The sequence below is a fragment of the Salmo salar genome, chromosome ssa16, assembly GCF_905237065.1.
Source record: "Salmo salar chromosome ssa16, Ssal_v3.1, whole genome shotgun sequence".
Classification (NCBI taxonomy): Eukaryota; Metazoa; Chordata; class Actinopteri; order Salmoniformes; family Salmonidae; genus Salmo; species Salmo salar.
Window position 1 is genome coordinate 70651566 of NC_059457.1, and position 26724 is coordinate 70678289.

A 26724-nucleotide genomic window follows, 5' to 3' on the forward strand; every position below is an offset into this window, starting at 1 on the left:
CATACAGTAAGCTGCAGTTTTTAGGCGAAATGTTGAAGTCAGATAAATCAAATACTTCCATACCTGGATTACCTGGATACACAAATCAGGTAAAGTGGGTACTGAAGCCAAAAAAGTTTGGGAACCACTGCTTAATTGTAAAAAGGTTATAATGATGGACAACCAGTAACTGACTTACATGTACATACTGGTACCGCAGCTCTTTCACTCTATCAGAGTTCCTCTCAAATGGTACCCTGTAAATTTGCTTCATTGTCATCTGATGCTTCTTCAATATCCGGTCTATTGTGGAGTTGCTTATAGAGTTGACATTTTGGAATATGGCATTGTCTTGTAGGATTGCAGCGCGGATCTGTCTCAATGTGATGGCATAATTTGCCATCACCATGTTACAGATCTCTTGTTCTTGTTGTTCATTGAGAAGTTTTCCTCTGCCACCCGTGCAAGGTTGTCGTCCAATCCTAGATATAGAAGTCAAAGGACAACACTCCATTCGTAATGTATACCTTATGTATTCCTTACAGAATGAGTTACCTATGTAATTGTATTGTTGTTTTACTTACAGTAACTTTACCACAATTCTAATGCATCACTGCACAGTGACTGGAATACTACTGTAAACTGTATCATCAATACTGTAGAAAATAAACTATTCCATAGTTTATTTTCTCCAATGTTTTTCTTGTCATTTTTAGTATCATAACATCCCATTGAGGTAAGATATTACTGTAGGCCTATCACACACACACACACACACACACACACACACACACACACACACACACACACACACACACACACACACACACACACACACACACACACACACACACACACACACACACACACACACACACTAAATGAATAGGTAAATGTGTAAATAAATATATTTCTTGCTCTATGCACAGTGTCCTGTCCTATACAACATATAATTCCATCATTGACTGACTACATACCTGTTTTCCCTGCGAAAGGTTTGGATGATGGAGGAGACTGTTGAGCGAGGCACATTAGGCTGCACTCGGCGACCTGCCTCCGCCATTGTGAGGCCATGGTTGATGACATGGTCTATAATTGTGGCCCGAATTTCATCCGGGACAGCATGGTGTCTTCGTGCTCCTCGGCCTCTTCCCCCTATTCCACCACCACGCACCCTTACTCCTCCTCCTCCTCCTCTTCTTCTTCCTCTTCCTCTTCCTCGAGCAGGCAGTTGCCCTTGTTCATTTACTTGGCCAGGTGCCTCCATGTTCAGGAATTGTACTGGTCCTGCATGGTCAAGCTCTTTACATACATGTTTGGCAGCATTCACAGTCATGGACAGCACCTGTCAGGTAACTAAACATACTGTTTGATTGGTCATCTGAGATGTGTGAAACTCCTCCTTCGTTAGTCTAGTTTCACCTGACTGTCAATTGCTGTAATAAATGTATCAAATGTTCCAAGGGATTCATATATGGTATTCATGGTATTATGTTCTTGACTAATTTTGACAATTGAACAGACTATTGTGCATGTGATGACTTATACAATGAAATGACGCTGACACGTTTTGGAGCGAACAACCATTAGACTGAGAATCAACCATCAGTTTAGATCGATAAGATCTATTCACTTGGAAATTGTGCTAAATGTAGGCTACATGTACTTAATCATTTGCAAAGATGTACTGAGACATTGAGACATGTACTTAGACATTTGCAATTTGATGAAATGAATGAGAAATTAAATTCTGTTGTGAACAATTGCCAAGTGGTTTGGAGGTTTGTCCATGTAGTTTTGAGAATGTAATTTCTGTTTCAAGAAATGAGCCAAACCAATGGAGAAAAACTGTAAAAGAAATGCTACATTGACATCTCTGCTCTCCTGCGCTTGACTCCTTACCTACCTTCAGAACGAAGCCTTAACAGCCACATGCCAACAACTCTCTATGTTGGAAACAACTAAGTCGGTTTAAAGAAAAATGCATTAGAATATACAAGTTTATAAGAAACAAAAAGAGAAACTATTCATTTGTAGATGCAGTTGCACCCCTAAAAACTAAAAACATTTGTCATAAGAAACTAGATCCCTGGTATAGAGAAAATACACGAGCTCTGAAGCAAGCTTCCAGAAAATTGGAACGGAAATGGCGCCACACCAAACTGGAAGTCTTCCGACTAGCTTGGAAAGACAGTACCGTGCAGTATCGAAGAGCCCTCACTGCTGCTCGATCATCCTATTTTTCCAACTTAATTGAGGAAAATAAGAACAATCCAAAATGTATTTTTGATACTGTCGCAAAGCTAACTAAAAAGCAGCATTCCCCAAGAGAGGATGGCTTTCACTTCAGCAGTAATAAATTCATGAACTTCTTTGAGGAAAAGATCATGATCATTAGAAAGCAAATTACAGACTCCTCTTTAAATCTGCGAATTCCTCCAAAGCTCCGTTGTCCTGAGTCTGCACAACTCTGCCAGGACTTAGGATCAAGGGAGATACTAAAGTGTTTTAGTACTATATCTCTTGACACAATGATGAAAATAATCATGGCCTCTAAACCCTCAAGCTGCATACTGGACCCTGCATACTGGACCCTATCTTGATGGTTGTACAGTCGTTTCAAATAAAACTGTGAAGGACCTTGGCGTTACTCTGGACCCTGATCTCTCTTTTGAAGAACATATCAAGACTGTTTCAAGGACAGCTTTTTTCCATCTACGTAACATTGCAAAGATCAGAACCTTTCTGTCCAAAAATGATGCAGAAAAATTAATCCATGCTTTTGTTACTTCTAGGTTGAACTACTGCAATGCTCTACTTTCCGGCTACCCGGAAAAAGCACTAAATAAACTTCAGTTACTGCTAAATATGGCTGCTAGAATCCTGACTAGAACCAAAACATTTGATCATATTACTCCAGTGCTAGCCTCCCTACACTGACTTCCTGTTAAGGCAAGGGCTGATTTCAAGGTTTTACTGCTAACCTACAAAGCATTACATGGGCTTGCTCCTACCTATCTTTCCGATTTGGTCCTGCCATACATACCTACACGTACGCTACGGTCACAAGACGCAGGCCTCCTAATTGTCCCTAGAATTTCTAAGCAAACAGCTGGAGGCAGGACTTTCTCCTATAGAGCTCCATTTTTATGGAATGGTCTGCCTACCCATGTGAGAGAAGTAGATTCGGTCTCAACCTTTAAGATTTGCTGAAGACTCATCTCTTCAGTAGGTCCTATGATTGAGTGTAGTCTGGCCCAGGAGTGTGAAGGTGAACGGAAAGGCTCTGGAGCAACGAACCGCCCTTGCTGTCTCTGCCTGGCTGGTTCCCCCCTCTCCACTGGGATTCTCTGCCTCTAACCCTATTACAGGGGCTGAGTCACTGGCTTACTGGTGTTCTTCCATGCCGTCCCTAGGAGGGGTGCGTCACTTGAGTGGGTTGAGTCACTGACGTGGTCTTCCTGTCTGGGTTGGCGCCCCCCCTTGGGTTGTGCCATGGCGGAGATCTTTGTGGGCTATACTCGGCCTTGTCTCAGGATGGTAAGTTGGTGGTTGAAGATTTCCCTCTAGTGGTGTGGAGGCTGTGCTTTGGCAAAGTGGGTGGGGTTATATCCTGCCTGTTTGGCCCTGTCCGGGGCTATCATCGGATGGGGCCACAGTGTTTCCTGACCCCTCCTGTCTCAGCCTCCAGTATTTATGCTGCAGTAGTTTATGTGTCAGGGGGCTAGGGTCAGTCTGTTATATCTGGAGTATTTCTCCTGTCTTATCCGGTGTCCTGTGTGAATTTAAGTATGCTCTCTCTAATTCTCTCTTTCTCTCTTTCTTTCTTTCTCTCTCTCGGAGGACCTGAGCCCTAGGACCATGCCTCACATGATGACTCCTTGCTGTCCCCAGTCCACCTGGCCGTGCTGCTGCTCCAGTTTCAACTGTTCTGCCTGCGGCTATGGAACCCTGACCTGTTCACCGGACGTGCTACCTGTCCCAGACCTGCTGTTTTCAACTCTCTAGAGACAGCAGAAGCGGTAGAGATACTCTCAATGATCGGCTATGAAAAGCGAACTGACATTTACTCTTGAGGTGCTGACTTGTTGCACCCTCGACAACTACTGTGATTATTATTATTTGACCATGCTGGTCATTTATGAACATTTGAACATCTTGGCCATGTTCTGTTATAATCTCCACCCGGCACAGCCAGAAGAGGACTGGCCACCCCTCATAGCCTGGTTCCTCTCTAGGTTTCTTCCTAGGTTTTGGCCTTTCTAGGGAGTTTTTCCTAGCCACCATGCTTCTACACCTGCATTACTTGCTGTTTGGGGTTTTAGGCTGTGTTTCTGTACAGCACTTATAGATATCAGCTGATGTAAGAAGGGCTATATAAATACATTTGATTTGATTTGGGTCAATACAGGCTCATCCAAACATACACACACACAAATCATACTGTATAAAACCCACACGTAAACAGCAAATACATTCTCACACTTTAGTCAGAGCAGAACACAAACAGGCCAATACGTCACCCACATTGCAACCTGTTTGTGTGTGTGTGTGTGTGAGTGAGAGAGAGAGAGAGAGAGCGAGAGAGAGAGAGAGAGAAAGTCTGACCCTAAGCCCCAGGAGGATATGGTGGGTCTGAACGATTTAAACATGTTCCACTCGGCTTCATTTCCTTGCCAGACTAGCTACCTAGATTATCAAGACTACCTGGAAATCCTGAAAATATGTAATCTCACAGAAAGCAGGGAAGGATTCAGCTGCCTGCTGGCTGGTGGCATGGCATATGTTATGGCTATACATGCCACAGCAGGTGTAAATGACAGGAAGAGAGAAAAGACAATGTGTGTGTGTTTTTATTCAAATTGAATTGACGGTAGTTAATTGAAAAGCAACAATGATCTCACAAATTCAAGATACATTTAGATGTTTGTCCAACTGTAGATACCAGCATTCGTCACATCGAGAAAAGTTAAGGAAAAGGACGACTCCTAATACTTTACGTTATTTCTCCTGTCCCAGTCAAGTTTTCCACGTCTAGTTGAAATGAGTCAGAAACATTTTCAACTGCTACTGTAGTGACTGATGCCTTGAAATCCATTTGATGAACAACAGGGGGTTTGGGAGTGTGTTCCATCATTCTGAGTTGAAAGGTGTGTGTGTGTGTGTGTGTGTGTGAAAACACAACAAAGTGTCCTATGTGTGCTTACTGCTCATAAATAAATATAGCATTTGGGGAAATTTCCGTTTCAAGATGCTGGAAAATGTCATTAGATTCTATTTCCACTATCAATAATTAAAAGAATGGTGTTCATCAAGAGGCTCCATCTCAGCAGCTGAAGCACACAGGCAGTCAGTCCCTGTTCCCTTTAAGAGAGAATCATCAACCCTTTCAAGTCATCTTCTCTCTCTGTCTCTCTCTCTCTCTCTCTCTCTCGCTCTCTCTCTCTGTCTGTCTGTTTCTCTCGCTCTCTCTCAGTCTCTCTGGCTCTTTGTCTCTCTCTCTGCCCCCCCCTCCTCACTCCCTCTCCCCCTCCATCTCTGCCAGTTCCACAGCTTCTACCATCTACACTACAGTACAACAACCCACCTAGGAGATAATTGCGTATGGATAGTTCTTGACAGATGGTTCCATAGATTGGTATATACTGTGAACGTCTCTGCAGTGGGAGTCATTTTAGACTGTGCTCTCAGAGGACAGTGGACGGTGGTGGGAAGTTAGAGTAGAGGGACGTTGGGAAGTGACACTGATGAGAGCTGAGGCATGCAGCGATGGGGGAGCTAGCTGATGGTTGGTACCGTATTGGCCTGAGGGCATAAACCACAGTAGAAGCTAATTCCTGACAGCTGTCAGTGCAGCGGAGAGGGAGAGAGCTGTTTCAGGAGCTACTCGGGACGAGATTATTTCACCTCCGGAGTGAAAATTGCAGTCCCACTTCTAGTTACAGTACCGCACTTCAATTCCAAGTGGTCGTCGGGTTTAGACGTTTTTAATTCAATTGACAAGGAAAGGAGGAAGGAGAATCCACATGCTTCTTGGTCCTTTTTAATTTGTGTTATAATTTCCTACTCCAGCACCCGCGTGTTGGATCTGCATGTTCTTCCTTTCTCTCTTTCAAATTGTCAAAGCTTCCTTAATGGTCCATTAGACGCTTTCCGCCCACCTTCAGAGAGAGAGACACTCAAGCAGCCCAGTCTTTTTCTAACAGGCAGCATGGAGGCTCCAGAAATGTAATCCTCCCTCCAGGGGACATTTAAAAACACAAAGAGAGGAGAGCAACTGATCCTGGAGGGAAGGGAAAGAGCTACTCTACCCCATGGTTTCCCATGTCCTAACTCCATTAGGCGGGCCCCTTCCATGCAGCTCTGTGTCCTTGCTCTGGTTTGTTAATGCACAACGTAGCAAAACGCTTCTCAACGAAAAACAAGCATTTGTTATTGGACCGGTTCAAGTAGTTGCTCCCTGTTTCAGTCCATTTTTCTTTCGTTTGGTGCCTGGTGAATACGACCCTGTCCATGTCCTGAATGGATTGATGAGGTGATGCTACTTTTGTTTTTGTTCGTCTGTTGGATGCATTCAGCACCATACAGTGTCCCTGCGATTGCAAATGGCCGACTCGTTAAGAAAACAATGGAGAGTGATTGAAGGCTCAGTGGGTTCTAGAAAGAGCCAAGCTCTGAGTGGAGCTAGAAATACACAGAGTGTACAAAACATTAAGAACATGACATAGACTGACCAGGTGAACACAGGTGAAAGCTATGATCCCTCATTGATGTCACTTGTTAAATCCACTTCAATCAGTGTAGATGAAGAGAAGACAGGTTAAAGAAGGAGTTTTAAGCCTTGAGACAATTAAGACGTGGACTGTGTGTGTGTGCCATTCAGTAGGTGAATAGGTAAGACAAAAGATTGAAGTTCCTTTGAATGGGGTATGGTAGTAGGTAGCTAGGCACACCGTTTTTTGTCAAGAACTGCAACGCTGCTGTGTTTTTCACACTCAACAGTTTCCTGTGTGTATCAAGAATGGTCCACCACCCAAAGGACATCCAGCCAACTTGACACAATTGTGGGAAGCATTGGAGTCAAAATGGGCCAGCAACTCAATATTAGGAAGGTGTTCCCAATGTCTGGGTATGCTCAGTGTATACATATCATGACACTCCAGACAAAATCAGACTAGACATATGCTAGCGCTACATAGGCGTTGCATAAGCTACCATCGTCTTTCCAAAGAGACTGATTTACACTTGAGTAGGCTTCAACATACTACATGCTCATTTCAGTATTTACCGATGTTGAAATGCAGAGGACACCTGCTGAAATGTGTTGGCAGCTAGCTGTTTGTGCGTAACACATACAGTATCTTTTTCATTCAATGTCACTTCTTCACCGTTTGTCCAAGTCCAAACTTTCAAGTAGGAAAAGTCTATGGCAGTGTCCAAATATCCATACTTGTCCATGTCTTTAGTCCACGTTTTGAGTCTCGAGCTAGAGCACTGAAACACGGTTATCATACAGCCCATAGTCTTCCTTTGGAGAATAAACACTTGATGCCGATTCAAATGGACAGAAATTAGGAGAAATAGCAAGCAGTAAATGTCAGCGTTTTGCCAATGCAAATGTGCTTTGATAATCTGGGCGTCAACTCTAATTGAGAAGAATGGCAGAAATGATGAAGTGATGAAATAGGTCGGTGTGCCCGGAGCGTTCTCTTATGGCATTGGAGGGTTGGCTGATTCAGTCTCCATCAAAGGCAGTCCTTGGGCTGGGCTAAAGTGTGGATGCCAGCTTGGCATTTAGCATTAGTAATAGGCTGGTGAGTTCCTGGGAGGCGAGCCCAGGGTTGGGTAGGTTACCTTCTAAATGTAATCCGTTCCAGTTACCTGTCCAAAATTTTAATCAGCAATGTAACTTTTGGATTACCCAAACTCAGTAACGTAGTCTGATTACATTCAGTTACTTTTAGATTACTTTCCCCTTAAGAGGCATCAGAAGAAGACACAAATGTATGTTACCAATTGAACCACATCTATTGCAGGATAAATTAATATTAAAGTTTACACAGCTGGCCATATATGGATGTTACATTTTACATTATGGGTTGTTTATGAAGGCTTCTTTTCCAGTCATTCCAATAAATGCTATACCCCTTGATCTTCAAGAATAGGACTTGGAAATATGCCAGTATAGATTAGCCAAATGTTTTTCCTGAGCATAACTCCAAAACTAAGGACTAATTAGCAAAGCCTTACTTGGTTTATGATTTTGTTTTCATGGAGGACTAATTGTGCTCATTGATTCGAGTTGAAGAATAAATGCTGCGCCCATGGAATGGAATGCTTTGAGCACTACTGAGAAGGGCTATTTACATGTGAAAAATGAATGCCATATGCTGCGTTTGCTTTAGGCCTGTTGCTTACCTTTTTGTTGGTGACACCTTGATATCTTGATAACATGCAGCTATTTAAAGGGCAAATCCACAGATGAAACAATAACCAAATGGCTCCCCACCTCTGTTTTGGTAAAAAAAAACGCAGGGATGGGCCTGGAGAAATGTAACCACTCTCAGGTTAATAGACCGAACTATGGGTGCAAGGACTGACCATCCATGATATCAAAAGTATTGTTTTAACCATGTTATGAGGCTATACAGTGTTTGTTAACATTTACAATGTTTACAAACGTAGAAAAACAAGCTTATATTTTGGTTTCTCATGGGAGTGTGACAGTTGAACTAAGCTCATGAGGCATTTCTAAGTTATATTCTTCAAGAATCCATGGATATATATATATATACAGTTGAAGTTGTAAGTTTACATACACTTAGGTTGGAGTCATTAAAACTCGTTTTTCAACCACTCCACAAATTTCTTGCTAAAATACTATAGTTTTGGCAATTCGGTTAGGACATCTTCTTTGTGCGTGACACAATTGTTTACAGACAGATTATTTCACTTATAATTCACTGTATCACAATTCCAGTGGGTCAGAAGTTTACATACACTAGGTTGACTGTGTCTTTAAACAGCTTGGAAAATTCCAGAAAATGATGTCATGGCTTTAGAAGCTTCTGATAGGATAATTGACATCATGTGAGTCAATTGGAGGTGTACCTGTGGATGTATTTCAAGGCCTACCTTCAAACTCAGCGCCTCTTTGCTCGAAATTATGGGAAAATCAAAAAAAATCAGCCAAGACCTCAGAAAAAGAATTGTAGACCTCCACAAGTCTGGTTCATCCTTGAGAGCAATTTCCAAACGCCTGAAGGTACCACGTTCATCTGTACAAACAATAGTACGCAAGTATAAACACCATGGGACCACGCAGCCGTCATACCGCTCAGGAAGGAGACTCGTTCTGTCTCCCAGAGATGAACGTACTTTCGTGCGAAAAGTGCAAATCAATCCCAGAACACCAGCAAAGGACCTTGTGAAGATACTGGAGGAAACAGGTACAAAACTGTCTATATCCACTGTAAAACGAGTCCTATATCGACATAACCTGAAACAAGGAAGAAGCCACTGCTCCAAAACCGACATAAAAAAGCCAGACTACGGTTTGCAACTGCACATGGGGACAAAGATCGTACTTCTTGGAGAAATGTCCTCTGGTCTGATGAAACAAAAACAGAACTGTTTGGCCATAATGACCATCGTTATGTTTGGAGGAAAAAGGGGGAGGCTTGCAAGCCGAAGAACACCATCCCAAACTTGAAGCACGGGGGTGGCAGCATGTGGGGGTGCTTTGCTGCAGGAGGGACTGGTGTACTTCACAAAGTAGATGGCATCATGAGGCAGGACAATTATGTGGATATATTGAAGCAACATCTCAAGACATCAGTCAGGAAGTTAAAGCTTGGTCACGAATTGGTCTTCCAAATGGACAATGACCTCAAGCATACTTCCAAAGTTGTGGCAAATGGCTTAAGGACAACAGAAGTCAAGGTATTGGAGTGGCCATCACAAGGCCCTGACCTCAATCCCATAGGAAATTTGTGGGCAGTACTGAAAAAGTGTGTGCGAGCAAGGAGGCCTACAAACTTGACTCAGTTACACCAGCTCTATCAGGAGGAATGGGCCAAAATTCACCCAACTTATTGTGGGAAGCTTGTGGAAGTCTACCTGAAACGTTTGACTCAAGTTAAACAATTTAAAGTCAATGCTACCAAATACTAATTGAGTGTATGTAAACTTCTGACCCACTGGGAATGTGATGAAAGAAATAAAAGCTGAAATAAATAATTCTCTCTACTATTATTCTGACATTTCACATTCTTAAAATTAAGTGGTGATCCTAACTGACCTAAGACTGGGAAATGTTACTAGGATTAAATGTCAGGAATTGTGAAAAACTGAGTTTAAATGTATTTGGCTAAGGTGTATGTAAACCTGCGACTTCAGCTGTATATATGTATATATATATATATATATATATAGATATATACACTACATTCAAAAGTTTTGAATCACTTAGACATTTCCTTGTTTTTGAAAGAAAAGCACATTTTTTGTCAATTAAAATAACATAAAATTGACCAGAAATACATTGTTAATGCTGTAAATGACTCTTGTAGCTGGAAACGGCTGATTTTTTATGGAATATCTACATAGGCGTACAGAGGCTCATTATCAGTAACCGTCACTCCTGTGTTCCAATGGCACGTTGTGTTAGCTAATCATTTTTAGTTTAGTTTATCATTTTAAAAGGCTAATTGATCATTATAAAACCCTTTTGCAATTATGTTAGCACAGCTGAAAACTGTTGTTCTGATTAAAGAAGCAATTAAACTGGCCTTCATTAGACTAGTTGAGTATCTGGAGCATCACTTTCATCCAAGATGGCGTAACAGTTCAGACGTCCTCTACCCTCCTCTTGTCGTGTCCCGTGTATATATATATTTACATATTTTTTTCTTCACTTATCTTTTAATATATATATTTTTTTTTTATTCTAAACTCAACCTCAAAGCACTCTCCTGCAACCCGCCTCACCAATTTAAAAAATAAAGTATTATTTACCTCATCTGAATTCCACAACAGAAGCTAGCAAGAGGTTAGCCATTTTCACTGGCTAACGTTGAAGTTCAGCTAGCCACGGTTAGCTGTCCTCAGCTATCCATTAGCTCGAAAAGCTATCGCCAGTTTTTGTACAGCGCGACTCAGACCAGAGCATACCGGACCTATTCTCTCTCCTTTCCCCGATTTCAACCAACGGGCTCTGGACATTTACACCTGGATCTTGCAGCTAACTAGCTGCTACCTGAGTGACTATTGGCAACGTCGGTCACGGAATTAACACACATTATTACGGAGCTAGCCAGCTAGCCAGCTGAAGAGTTCCGTCAGCCACTCCTGGGCTATTCCTGAGCTAGCCAGCTGAAGTGTCTCCTGGGCTACAACTCACCTATCCTGACCCGTTTTACTGCCGATGCGGAGCCCCATCGGGTCTTCACGACTGGACCACCGACGTTATCTGCCCGAGGGAGTTATCCAACTGGCCCCTCCGTTGCGACGTAACCTGATCGCCCATCTGCGGCCCGCTAATCGTTAGCTGTCTTTTCGGCTGCGATCTGAATAGGTCTATCGGACACTTTTCTTGGGCCACTATAACTAACTATTTTGCCAACTTGGACTGGTCCCCCTTCCACACGGAACCCCACTAACCCACAGACGGAAACGCACGAGGTGGCTAAAAACAGACCTCCCTCCCATCTTCCACCGGCTTGCTACCTATGGCCCGGCTAGCTGTCTGAATCTCACTGGACCCTTTGATCACTCGGCTAAGCATGCCTCTCCTTAATGTCAATATGCCTTCTCCATTGCTGTTCTGGTTAGTGTTTATTGGCTTATTTCACTGTAGAGCCTCTAGCCCTGCTCATTATACCTTATCCAACCTCTCAGTTCCTCCACCCACACATGCTATGACATCTTCTGGTTTCAATGATGTTTCTAGAGACAATATCTCTCTCATAATCACTAAATGCCTAGGTTTACCTCCTCTGTACTCACATCCCACCATAACTTTGTCTGTACATTATACCTTGAAGCTATTTTATCGCCCCCAGAAACCTGCTCCTTTTTCTCTCTATTCTGGACGTCACAGACGACCAATTCTTATAGCTTTTAGCCGTACCCTCATACTTATTCTTCTCTGCTCCTCTGGGGATGTAGAGGTGAATCCAGGCCCTGCAGTGCCTGGCTCCACTCCTACTCCCCAGGCGCTCTCTTTTGATGACTTCTGTAACCGTAATAACCTTGGTTTCATGCATGTTAACATTAGAAGCCTCCTCCCTAAGTTTGTTTTATTCACTGCTTTAGCACACTCTGTCCTAGCTGTGTCTGAATCTTGGCTTAGGAAGTCCACCAAAAACTCTGAAATCTTCATCCCTAACTACAACGTTTTCAGACAAGATAGAACGACCAAAGGGGGCGGTGTTGCAATCTACTGCAGAGATAGCCTGCAGAGTTCTGTCCTGCTATCCAGGTCTGTACCCAAACAATTTGAACTTCTACTTTTAAAAATCCACCTCTCCAAAAACAAGTCTCTCACCGTTGCCGCCTGCTATAGACCCCCTCGGCCCCTAGTTGTGCTCTGGACACCATATGTGAACTGATTGCCCCCCATCTATCTTCAGAGCTCGTGCTACTAGGTGACCTAAACTGGGACATGCTTAACACCCCAGCCATCCTACAATCCAAGCTTGATGCCCTCAATCTCACACAAATTATTAATGAACCCACCAGGTACAACCCCAAAGCCGCAAACACTGGCACCCTCATAGATATCATCCTAACCAACGTGCCCTCTAAATACACCTCTGCTGTTTTCAACCAAGATCTCAGCGATCACTGCCTCATTGCCTGCACCCGTAATGGGTCAGCGGTCAAACGACCTCCACTCATCACTGTCAAACGCTCCCTGAAACATTTCAACGAGCAAGCCTTTCTAATCGACCTGGCCCTGGTATCCTGGAAGGATATTGACCTCATCCCGTCAGTAGAGGATGCCTGGTTATTTTTTTTAAATGCCTTCCTCTCCATCTTAAATAAGCATGCCCCTTTCAAGAAATGTAGAACCAGGAACAGATATAGCCCTTGGTTCTCCCCAGACCTGACTGCCCTTAACCAACACAAAAATATCCTGTGGTGTTCAGGCATTAGCATCGAACTGCCCCCGCGATATGCAACTTTTTAGGGAAGTTAGAAAGCAATACACACAGGCAGTTAGAAACGCCAAGGCTAGCTTTTTCAAACAGAAATTCGCTTCGTGCAACTCCAACTCTAAAAAGTTCTGGGACATTGTAAAGTCCATGGAGAATAAGAACACCTCCTCCCAACTGCCCACTGCACTGAGGATAGGAAACTCTGTCACCACCGATAAGCCCACTATAATTGAGAATTTCAACAAGCATTTTTCTACGGCTGGCCATGCTTTCCACCTAACTACCCCTACTGCATTCAACAGCACTGCACCCCCCACAGCTACTCGCCCAAGCCTCCCCCATTTCTCCTTCTCCCAAATCCATTCAGCTGATGTTCTGAAAGAGCTGCAAAATCTGGACCCCTACAAATCAGCTGGGCTTGACAATCTGGACCCTTTCTTTCTAAAATTATCTGCCGAAATTATTGCAACCCCTATTACTAGCCTGTTCAACCTCTCTTTCGTGTCGTCTGAGATTCCCATAGATTGGAAAGCAGCAGCTGTCATCCCCCTCTTCAAAGGAGGTGACACTCTTGACCCAAACTGCTACAGACCTATATCCATCCTACCCTGCCTTTCTAAGGTCTTCGAAAGCCAAGTTAACAAACAGATTACCGACCATTTTCGAATCCCACCGCACCCTCTCCGCTATGCAATCTGGTTTCAGAGCTGGTCATGGGTGCACCTCAGCCACGCTCAAGGTCCTAAACGACATCGTAACCGCCATCGATAAGAAACAATACTGTGCTGCCGTATTCATTGACCTGGCCAAAGCTTTTGACTCTGTTAATCACCACATCCTCATCGGCAGACTCAGTAGCCTTGGTTTTTCAAACGATTGCGTCGCCTGGTTCACCAACTACTTCTCTGACAGAGTTCAGTGTGTCAAATCGGAGGGCCTACTGTCTGGACCTCTGGCAGTCTCTATGGGGGTACCACAGGGTTCAATTCTTGGGCCAACTCTTTTCTCTGTATACATAAATGACGTCGCTCTTGCTGCTGGTGAATCTCTGATCCACCTCTACGCAGACGACACCATTCTGTACACTTCTGGCCCTTCTTTGGACACTGTGTTAACAACCCTCCAGACGAGCTTCAATGCCATTCAACTCTCCTTCCGTGGTCTCCAACTGCTCCTAAATACAAGTAAAACTAAATGCATGCTCTTCAACCGATCGCTGCCTGCACCTGCCCGCCTGTCCAGCATCACTTCTCTGGACGGTTCTAACTTAGAATTTGTGGACAACTACAAATACCTAGGTGTCTGGTTAGACTGTAAACTCTCCTTCCAGACTCACATCAATCATCTCCAATCCAAAGTGAAATCTCGAATCGGCTTCCTATTTCGCAACAAAGCATCCTTCACTCATGCTGCCAAACATACCCTCGTAAAACTGACCATCCTACCAATCCTCGACTTCGGCGATGTCATTTACAAAATAGCTTCCAATACCCTACTCAACAAGCTGGATGCAGTCTATCACAGTGCCATCCATTTTGTCACCAAAGCCCCATATACTACCCACCACTGCGACCTGTACGCTCTCGTTGGCTGGCCTTCGCTTCATAATCGTCGCCAAACACATTGGCTCCAGGTCATCTACAAGACCCTGCTAGGTAAAGTCCCCCTTATCTCCGCTCACTGGTCACCATAGCAGCACCCACCTGTAGCACGCGCTCCAGCAGGTATATCTCTCGGGTCACCCCTAAAGCCAACTCCTCCTTTGGTCGTCTCTCCTTCCAGTTCTCTGCTGCCAATGACTGGAACGAACTACAAAAATCTCTGAAACTGGAAACACTTATCTCCCTCACTAGCTTTAAGCACCAGCTGTCAGAGCAGCTCACAGATCACTGCATCTGTACATAGCCCATCTATAATTTAGCCCAAACTACTACCTCTTCCCCTACTGTATTTATTTATTTTATTTATTTTGCTCCTTTGCACCATATTATTTATATTTTATCTCTGAACTTTCTTCAAACTACAAATCTACCATTCCAGTGTTTTTCTTGCTATACTTTATTTACTTTGCCACCATGGCATTTTTTTGCCTTTACCTCCCTTATCTCACATAATTTGCTCACATTGTATATAATCTTATTTATTTTTTATTATTTTTATTTTGTATTTTTATTATTTTTTTTTATATATTTTTTTCTACTGCATCATTGATTGTATGTTGTTTTACTCCATATGTAACTCTGTGTTTTTGTATGTTGTCGAACTGCTTTGCTTTATCTTGGCCAGGTCGCAATTGTAAATGAGAACTTGTTCTCAACTTGCCTACCTGGTTAAATAAAGGTGAAATAAATAAATAAATAAATAAATAAATCAGCATTTGTGGGTTTGATTACAGGCTCAAAATGACCAGAAACAAAGACTTTCTTCTGAGACTCATCAGTCTATTCTTGTTCTGAGAAATGAAGACTATTCCATGTCAGAAATTGCCAAGAAACTGAAGATCCTATACAACAATACTCCCTTCACAGAACAGCGCAAACTGGCTCTAACCAGAATAGAAAGAGGAGTGGGAGGCCCCCGTTCGCAACTGAGCAAGAGGACAAGTACATTAGAGTGTCTAGTTTGAGAAACAGACACCTCACAAGTCCTCAACTGGCAACTTCATTAAATAGTACCCGCAAAAAACACCAGTCTCAACGTCAACAGTGAAGAGGCAACTCCGGTATACTGGCCTTCTAGGCAGAGTTCCTCTGTCCAGTGTCTGTGTTCTTTTGCCCATCTTAATCTTTTCTTTTTATTGGCCAGTCTGAGATATGGCTTTTTCTTTGCAACTCTGCCTGACTGCCCCGAAGGCCATTTTTATTTGTAATCCCAGCCCCCGTCCCCGCAGGAGGCCTTTTTCCTTTTGGTAGGCTGTCATTGTAAATAAGAATTTGTTCTTAACTGACTTGCCTAGTTTAATAAAGGTTACATAAAATACAGTAAAATGTGTTTTTCATTAATAAGTCTATTATCTCTTGAACCATATGGTCTATCTACTGGAAACTCATGGACAATATAGACACAGATATAACAAATGAATGCTATATGAATACACTTTCAAGTATAAATTACCAAAGTTACAATAGATTGCCATAGATTTTCTGTTAATTACCAAAATTACTGAAGATTCCAGTAACTTTGGTAAATTACCGGTAGAGAGAGGGAGTAACCAAAACTAGCTCTGACTCATCCACTATCTTCAATCTTTAAATGCATTGAAAATAACTTTCATATCAAACAATCTCAGGAAACATTTTGTGATGAAATGTTTTTTTTTTCTCACTTTAATTCAATAAATGTCCCGAAAACTTGAAACCCATCAAAGGATCCCATCAATATATCAGGAAACTGTAGAAGTATCAGCCTCATTGAATACACAATACACAAACAACCATGATTGGACCAACACAGTCAACAGTCAACAGCAGTAGCGAAAGAAATCGTGAATGACTGTTCATTCACAGATAGACTGTTCACACATGTAAATCCATGAATGATACAAGTGAAGGGATCCGGGGTGAAATTCCATTATGCCAGATAATAATGGCCACAGAATCCCAATTGTATCAATAAAGTGTACACATACGCCTATATGCATTGCATTGACAACCCAAAGAGGAGATTTCTAAGCTCATTTGGAAATATTGACTTCCATATGTAGAATATATATCCAAATGGAGAGTGTATAACCTATAAAATATGTTTCTTATCCCTGCCAATTTGTCGTTTGGCTGATCTTCTTTGACGGTAGCTAGCTGGGCTGGATGTTGTTTTGCAGGGATCTGGTGCACTGCTAGGAACTGGATATGCTAGCCTCTAGGACTGTAGCCATATGGGGAGAGGATGGAGGGAAAATAGGAGGAGAGAAAAGATTGGGGAGGGTGGGATGAGAGAGGAGGAGAGGGAAGGATGAAGAATACCGCCTGCCTGGCTGGCTACTTTGTTTGCTGTTTGGAGGCCGCTGTAATGCCATCAAGTCAGTCAATCAGTCAGTTAATCTGTCAGTCAGTCAGTCAGTCAGTCAGTCAAAGCAATACATAGATTTTGTTCCTGTTCAGAAGTACATACCTGTTTCAAAAATACAACAAATCAACAAGGATCTCATTCGTTGATTCAGGTGTTTCAAAGACTGAACACCCTGCTCTACATTCATCCATACTCAACCAGGCATGGCATCCCCTAGGGTAGATTTCTGGCATCAGGTCGGATACCCATGGTTCCCCACGGGTGACATTTGTGGAGATAAAATATAGGAGTGTCTACAGATGTAAGATCTTAATTTGATCACCCTGTTGCAGGATAACTTTCTTCTGGTGTATTTTTGGTTAAAAAAGGCTTCTAAAGTTTGTCATTTCCACTTCGAAAACAACATTTTTTATCAACCCCTACAAAAATGTCCATTAATTAGAATCCACATAATAATTCACATTTCACGTTGCAGCTGGATTATTTTCCTGCTCTAGCAAACAGGCCCAAATTAAGATCCTACATCTGTATATAGTGTCTTATATGGGCATGGCCCTACAGTATGTAGGCTACCCTATGGCTAAGTCTTAGGCATATCCAGTATCACAACTAGGGCGCTAATGACAATCAACAGAATGAACTTCTTTTGACAAAACATCTCATTGAACATCCCATAATCCCTTGAACTGCACGAACAGCAAGACTCAGCAATCTGCCCATCTCATGAGAATGGAATTGACAATCGTCATGGCTACAGTGAGCTCCAGTGCTTCAGGTGCTGGTGGAGACATGCCATGATAGATTAGAGAAGAGAACAAGATAATACATGTTGGCTGGTTCCATCCTCCATCTGTTGCTATGACAACACTATGCGGTAACTCTGTGACTAAAACAATCTCTGTTTTAGGGGTACATGAGTAGGGGGAGGGGCACAATAGGCAAGAGAGGAATAAATTGTGAACTGAAACTGATTTCCAAATGGTCATGCTAAGACGCCACGTAAAATCTGTACCAAAGGAAGTAGCCTGAAATAAATTATTTTACTGTTTCAATGTAGGGAGTGCTTATATTTGCCCTGCTTCACACAATGTATTGTCATACATAACCAACCAATGCAAGAGTTTGCTTATTGCTTCAACATGCAAGCTGCCGTCTCTCTGACACACCTACCAACAGGCTAGGACGTCATGAACTTTGACAGTAGTGCAAATCGAATGGGTGCACAATGAAAACCTATCCACAACAACACAGCTATTCCTCCCTGTCATATTGTACACAATATATACAAAAGTACGTGGACACCCCTTCAAATTAGTGGAGTTGGCTATTATAGCCACACCCGTTGCTCACAGGTGTATAAAATTGAGCACACTGCCATGCAATCTCCATAGACAAACATTGGCAGTAGAATGGCCTTACTGAAGAGCTCAGTGACTTTCAACGTGGCACCATCATGGGATGTCACCTTTCCAAAAAGTCAGTTCATCAAATTTCTGCCCTGCTAGAGCTGCCCCAGTCAACTGTAAGTGCTGTTATTGTGAAGTGGAAACGTCGAGGAGCAACAACGGCTCAGCCGCAAAGTGGTAGGCCACACAAGCTCACAGAACAGGACCGCCGAATGCTGAAGCGCACAGCGCGTAAAAATCATCTGTCCTCGGTTGCAACACTCACTACCGAGTTCTAACTGCCTCTGGAAGCAACGTCAGCACAATAACTGTTCGTGGGGAGCTTCACCATGTGCAATGCCAAGCGTCGGCTGGAGTGGTGTAAAGCTCATCAGCATTGGACTCTGGAGCAGTGGAAACGCGTTCTCTGGAGTGATGAATCACGCTTCACCATCTGGTAGTCTGACAGACAAATCTTGGTTTGGTGGATGCCAGGAGAACGCTCCCTGACCAAATGCATATATGTCAACTGTAAAGTTTGGTGGAGGATGAATAATGGTATGGGGCTCTTTTTTATGGTTCAGGTTAGGCCCCTTAGTTCCAGTGAAGGGCAATCTTAACGCTACAGCATACAATGACATTCTAGACGATTCTGTGCTTCCAACTTTGTGGAAACAGTTTGGCGAAGGCCCTTTTCTGTTTCAGCATGACAATACCCCTGTTCACAAAGTGAGCTCCATACAGAAATGATTTGTCAAGATTGGTGCAGAAGAACTTGACTGGTCTGTACAGAGCCCTGACCACAACCCCATCGAACACCTTTGGGATGAATTGGAATGCCGACTGCAAGCAAGGCCTAATCGCCCAACATCAGTGCCCGACCTCACTAATGCTCTGGTGGCTGAATGGAATCAAGTCCCCACAGCAATGTTCCAACATCTACTGCAAAGCCTTCCCAGAAGAGTGGAGGCTGTTATAGCAGCAAAGGGGTGACCAACTCCATATTAATGCCCATGATTTTGGAATGAGATGTTCGACAAGCAGGTGTCCACATACTATTGATCATGTATTGTATCTATTACCTTTAGAGTTGCAGCGGGGCCCTGTCGTCATCGATACACATATACTGTACTAATGTGAGACTGAGTCCCACTGTGAACACACTGAAGTAGAAGAGGATACCTGCAGGACTTGGCTGGACTCGTGGGAGGGGGGGGGGAGATAGAGAGTGGGAGAGAAAGCTAGAGAGAGAGGGAGAGATGGGGAAAAGAGATGGAGAGAAAGATGGGGGAAAAGAGAGCGAGAGAAAGAGAGAGAGAGAGAGAGAGAGCTGGTGCCAGGCTCATCTATAATTGAGACAGTCTGCTCAGATGAGCTTGAATTAAATTCAGGAGGGTGTCCCCGTGAAGGAAATATCCAGCACCTGAATTCTCCTCCCTCCCACTGACTGTATCTCTCTCTCCCTCTCTCCCTCTCTCCCTCTCTATTTTGATCCCTCCCTCCCTCCCTCTTTCCTTTCTCCATCTCTCCATCTCCTTCTCCCTCCCTTTCTCCTTCTCTGTCCCTCTTTCTGCCTCCTCTTTCTTCCCCCTCTTTCTTCCTCTTTCAATCTCTGTTGCTTCAGTAGCATATGCACTGTTGGTGACATTACCTCAGTCTTCTCTCCTGATTCCATGAGACTGTGGAACCTGATATAGCAGATTTGACTACAGGCCATACTGCAGAGAGATTATCTTGTTTGCACAGCAAATCCACATAAAAATGACATTCCACTCTCTGCTCTCGAAAGTCATTCAGTTCAATAGATGGCTTTATGCACATATCATCACTTTGCATACTACTGCAGGTTGGTACTTTGTCATTCCAATGGTGACAGAGAGCGTCGCATCATGCTAGTTAAATGTGTTCAGTGCCTATGGCGGAAACCTAGAGTGAATCATAGGGACTTTAATGTAGCCAATGAATGCAAATGATTGTCTCACTGATATTATAAGTACCAAACAAAACTGAAGAAAGACAATAACTAAACAGATTGGACGTTAAAACGCACACACACACACGCACACATGCATGCACGCACGCAAGCAAGCACGCACGCACGCACACACACACACACACAGGGATAGAGGGACAGAGCTATATTTCTCAAGTGTGAAGGATGAGACTAATGGCAGATGTACTCAGAAATACAAAAATACTATGTTTCATATGGTAGTCAATGTAATGTTTTGTTTTTAAAATGCCACTGATTGGAACGAGTCATTATTGTGGCACCGACATGTCTAGACAGACAACGCAACAGAGAGAGATAGAGAGCGAAAACCAACCCGATTTTGATTAACTCCCATATCTACTGGGTGAAATACCACAGTGTGCCATCACTGCAGCAAGATTTGTGACCTGTTGCCACAAGAAAAGGTCAACCAGTGAAGAACAAACACCATTGTAAATACAACCCATATTTATGCTTATTTATTTTCCCTTTTGTACTTTAACCATTCGTACATTGTTACAACACTGTATATATAAATAATATAACATTTGTAATGTCTTTATTATTTTGGAACTTCTGTGAGTGTAATGTTTACTGTTCATTTTTATGGTTTATTTCACTTTTGTATATTATCTGCTTCACTTGCTTTGGCAATGTTAACATATGTGTCACGTCCTGACCAGTAAAAGGGGTTATTTATTATTGTAGTTTGGTCAGGGCGTGGCAGGGGGTGTTTTGTTTTGTGTGTTTCGGGGTTTTTGATTTATGTTCTATATTTTCTATTTCTATGTTTATTCTAGTTTTCTAGTTCTATGTTGTGTTTTTTCAATGACCTCCAATTAGAGGCAGCTGGTTGTCGTTGTATCTAATTGGAGGCCATATTTAAGTGTGTTCGTTTTTCACTTGTGTTTGTGGGTGGTTGTTCCTAGTATAGTCTGTGCACCTTACTGGACTGTTTTAGTCGTTTGTTTTGTTTAAGTGTCTTCTCTTTAATAAAGTAAAGAAGATGATCAATATACCCGCTGCATTTTGGTCCACTTCTTACGACGACCGTGACAATATGTTTCCCATGCCCATTGAATTGAATTGAGAGAGAAAGTGAGCGAGATAGAGGGGGAGAGAGCAAGCAGAGAGAAAGAGAGAAAGAGAGCAGAAAGAGAGAGCATGGAGAGAGAGAGAGACAGAGAGAGAGAGAGCATGGTGTGAGAGAGAGAGAGAGTAAAAGTGAGAGTGTGTGTTGAATCAGGTATGCAAAACCCTGAAATTCTACAGTCACCAACTCGTTGGTCCTCTCCCTCTCTGTTACCTAATGTGTTTGTGTTTGGGCATGTCTGACCCTCTGGTCTAGATGGAATTTTGACTTACCCTCGTGTGTGTCACCCTCGTGACCTGCCCAGCACACAATAAAAATATGGGCCCAATAAACTCTATGGGCCCTCGTCAAAAGCAGTGCACTAAATGAGGAATAAAGAGTAATTTGGGATGCAGACCATGCCATGATGTTTATGCATGAGAGATGGTGATTGGCCACACAGAATGTATGGGTTTCTCTACTCACCCAATCCCCACAGTCTGCTCTGTGTAATAGAGGTTAAGGCTGTTTGATTATTCCATTTGAATATATGAATACGTTGAGAAATTCAAATTTAGAAATTATGTGTTATAGTGGTGCCTTCACACAGACCACACACACACACACACACACACACACACACACACACACACACACACACACACACACACACACACACACACACACACACACACACACACACACACACACACACAGAATACCGACTACATTCAATTGAACTGGCATTTGATTCAATAGAACAGTCTGCGTGTAATAGGATAGGTTTAGACGAGGCATTTGTAAAACATGATGTTGTTGTGTGACAGAATTTCACGACTGTCATTGCACTACTTCAGCAGAGTGCGAGACAGAGAAGGAAAACAGAAAGGAACTCTGCAGTGAGCGTTCATCAGACCAGTCTGAAACACGGATGAATGTGAAGACTGTAAATGGATCCCATCGCAGCACAGAGGCATCAAGCTCTGGTTTCCTCTTGATTCAATTAAAAAAGAAAGGGACCGAATCGGAACGAATGACGTCACCACAGACACGCACGCAACGCACTACATGATGTATAGTGATTACAATAAGATTGTCTTGTTCCATCTCCAAAAGAACAAGCCACCTGCATGGCCTTCAGCGTTCCTGTTGTTGTAATATTCAGGACACGCAGAGAGACAGCAGGGAACAGAAAGATACAACTGAAATAGCCACAAAGAAGTCAAGGTTGATAGTACAATACAGATGGTGTTAAGATCATTACAACATTGCATCACACTCGGCACCTCTATATTGTATGACGCGAGGTAAGCAGCCATTTTTGTTCCTTGAATGCACAGCAGTTCCGAGCGAGAGGCATAATTCACTTATTAAAGGACTATGCAATACCTACTGTCTGTTGTAAGCACAGGAAATGGTTCGAGGAGGACTTTGTGCTGTAACTTTATAATAGAACCAAGCTAGAAAAAGAACACCAAAGGTTCACCAAAAGGACAAGATGTCAACTCATAATAGATTCATCTGCTTGACAAAATTCTGCTGAGGCAAGAAAATCCTTCACAGTTTGTAAAGGACAGAGACTGGTTGTCAGGACCACGGGTCAGGGGATTACTGTAAATTGGAGGAGATTGGCCTGCAGGCTCCAAGTGGTCCATCGGAGAATCCAACCAAATGACCAATCACCCACGCCACAATCACATCTCCCTCTGCAACACAATATCAGAGAGAAATCGGATTTCCACCCAGGCCCAACCATGCCTATGCCCCTGATGTGCATACCAATGTCATGTCGTTTTACCATACTTATACCCACAAGATGAGTATTTTATAATGTAACGCCTATGATCAAATCAATTGTTATAAGGAGGTGAAAATCCTGTCTGTGTTATGAGAGGTTTGTGACCCTCCCTAGACGGCACATGGTCTGAGTCTCAAATAGCACCATATACTTGTGTACTACTTTTGACCTGGTCAAAAGGAGTGCACTATATAGGGAAAATGGTGCCATTTGTAACGCAACTTATGGAGTCAGGAAGTTTAGACACTGAGGTAATTAAAGCCTTACAGCTCCAGCAACGATAATGAGGACCTCTCTCTCTACCCCTCCAATCTTTCTTTTCATCCCTTCATCCCATCTCTAGGGGCCGGCCTGGCCAGCGAAAGATAGCAGGACAGACACTATTGATTCATTCTCCCAACACGGCAGGTTTGAAGATCAATGCAACATGAAGGTATTTGTGTCCTCATTAAGCGATCGATGCCTGTGAGGCCTCTCCTCTGTTGGAAAAACACACTGCAGAGAAGGTCCATTCGGAGGCTTTGGAGCACTGATATGAGTTTGTGGTAATGAGGTGTTTATCGCCATGGCCACTTCACAACCCATGTATTCATCCACACCTCTATACCTAGCTAAATCACTTTATCAGACCCCAAGACTTCGACAAGCCAACTACGTCCTGGCTTAGTAACCGTACAAGCCCCTAGTTCCCTCAAACATTCTCCCACGTCGTCCTCTCTTTCTTCACCTTTATACCTCCGTCATCCATCTCTCCAGTACTGTCCTCCACCCTACCTGTCTACATCCCCCTATCCACATGCAGGGTTCTCCCCGGGATTTCTTTAACAAGGTGTAAATGTCGTGTCAGCACACAGCAACCCATGTTTCATGACCAGTCACCAACTTTAACCCCCGCTTCAACCAGCTCTTATAAAACTGTTCAGCCCTTGTAGGTGGAAATGTCAGCTAGGCCAGCGATTACATACACCTTGACCATTACGCAACCGCTACAAGCTTAGTCATCTGGATAGGAAGGAACATCATCGTTAGAGGGCACAGCATGCACCCTGGGTGACCCTGGTTATTGGATATGGGAGAGGCGGTTTAAACTTTCACTCTGCCACTCGCTAAGCATGTGACCCATCAAAACAATAGCAGCTGTCATGCCAACTCATAATCTCCATGGAAAATTCAGAAGTGGCTTAAACTACATGACTCATTCAATTATATGTCACCTTTTTATGTATTTAGCCAAGAGGCAATGGAATTGACCAATTTATTTTGGTTTCTAGGTTTGTGCAATATTCAATTTCCTATTCAGTAAATGGAGATGCAATTGTCTTCACAAATAGATACTGTGTTTTTCGACTTCAAAAGCTTTAGACAGAACCCCCCCGATCTGAGCGCGACTAAATGAGATGTCATACATACACCTCTGTCAGTGTTTTTGTTCAACACAAATGACCTACTGAAGTGTTTACTTGAGGAAAGTTCCTTGTCATGCCAAGCCCATTCCATTTCCTGTCTCTCCTGCATTATTCTGTCACTATTCACTGACCCTTATTTTGCTTAAATTTTCTCATATAAATGCAAAAGCATGAGCAACAAGCCCAGTGGGGAGGACTCCGTAGTCTGTACTCACCATCCTTGCGGTGGTAGGTGATCTCCACCTTGCGCTCCTCAGACCCCATCAGAGCCTGGGCTACCTGGGCGATGGCATGCCTGTTGGTGAACTCCCCATGGAGGAAGTCACAGGTGCACGGCCTCTGCATCACGTCCGGCCGCGAGAAGCCGGTCATCTCACAGAAGCCATCGTTGCAGTAGATGATGGCGCAGTTCTGAACCCGGGCATTGGCTATAATGAATTTCTTATCTGTGAAGGTATAGAAGAGTGTATGATCATAGTGGGGAAGAATGGGTAGGTTAACACATTCATGGTAGCATCAGAGGTATGTGATATAATACCACTCTGCATGATGCTTAATATACAGAATAAAATATACACTGTATTATAAATCACAAAAAAATATACAGATGATCAATTAAACATTTGTCTTTCAGTCCTATCATGGCTAAGGGTGCATTGCTTCAGTATTTGTTAATGAAGGTGTGTGCTCCATTCTGCTTGATTCATGTTCATGCCATAGCCATACTATAAAACACAGAGATCCACATTTAATAACTGGCACATAACCACCTGACCATAACCATTTCAAATGTGGGAGCGTTTGAAAAAGGTTATATGTATGTTGTTTGGATACTATTTATTGCCATGCAATCTTGTGGAGAAACACAAGTTGTTGCTTCTTCGAAGTACCTTAAATAATGCTCAATGATATACCATATTTAAATTATGTTAACCTCAACTGTCCCACTTCTAAAGTATCACAAGCGCAACAATATTAGCTCTAGTCTTACTGATTGCTAAAAAACGTATTGTCGAAATACCAATATTCAGGTAAAAAATATTAACTTCATTTATTTTGTACGTGTGCAAGCAAGGCAAATACATTTTCCCACCATTATGAATATTATGAATTTAAAGATACATTATTGTGAAAACACAAAGATAATACTCACTTTGTCCCTCAAATTTCTTTATAATTATCCCCAAAAAGGTGTTTTGTGGCGCAACATGACCTCTCCGAACAGGCATGATTATTCCAAAAAATAAGAAAGATTCCGCTGTCCAAGTAGGAACGCACCTTTCTCCTGACACTCAAGTTGTAGTGGTTCCAACCGCTAAAGCCTGAATGTCTCCCCGTTGTCTACACTCATCCTTAGGAAATCTCCGCCTCTTAGCTCTTCCAACCTTTTCCTTATTTCAACATAAATATGGTCCGGCTAGGGCTCATTTTGAAGCCTTCAAAGAGCACTTCGCCAGCATTGACTATGGAGTAAAAGCTTGTTGTACAGCGTAGTTTCTCCAACATTTCAAATTGATCATGTGAGGGACCCTGCCGCCGCTCAATAGCGTTGCGCTCGCTGCTACAGCTGCTGTTGTGGAGAATGGACTGATGCCCGCGGTGCCACCGACAGTGACGTTACCCCGCTCAGGCAGCGCTCAGCTCGTGCACCTCGCGCTCAGCTCGATCAAGGCTGTGGAGGAAATCATATATCCATGCGTTGAGAAGGAGCTATGGGTGACGCCAGGCCAGGGCAATAAAGCTGTATCGTCTATTTTTACATTGACCCATGGAAAACACGTGGGTTTATGTCTCACGTTGACTACGGCATGCCTGTATCTGCCAATGTACATAATGAATTTTAGACATACTATAGTTGTTTATCAGATACAGAGAAAGATACAGTTCCACAAATGAATCAATGGAAACAGGCTACAGCACTAA

General features: G+C 43.0%; 1 protein-coding gene across 6 annotated transcripts in view; it reads right to left on the reverse strand.

Moving 5' to 3' along the window:
* LOC106590765 (potassium voltage-gated channel subfamily H member 7) overlaps window positions 1-26459 on the reverse strand; it is a 162550-nt gene extending 136091 nt beyond the window's left edge. For all 6 annotated transcript variants that reach the window (XM_045697659.1, XM_045697656.1, XM_045697657.1 and 3 more), the window contains exons 1-2: window positions 25955-26459; window positions 25017-25247 (exon numbers count right to left, since the gene is read on the reverse strand). In XM_045697659.1, the coding sequence (XP_045553615.1) occupies window positions 25017-25247; window positions 25955-26030 (307 nt within the window). In that variant the 5' untranslated portion in view covers window positions 26031-26459. The remainder of the gene's footprint in view (window positions 1-25016; window positions 25248-25954) is intronic.
* Window positions 26460-26724: the final 265 nt, after the last annotated feature.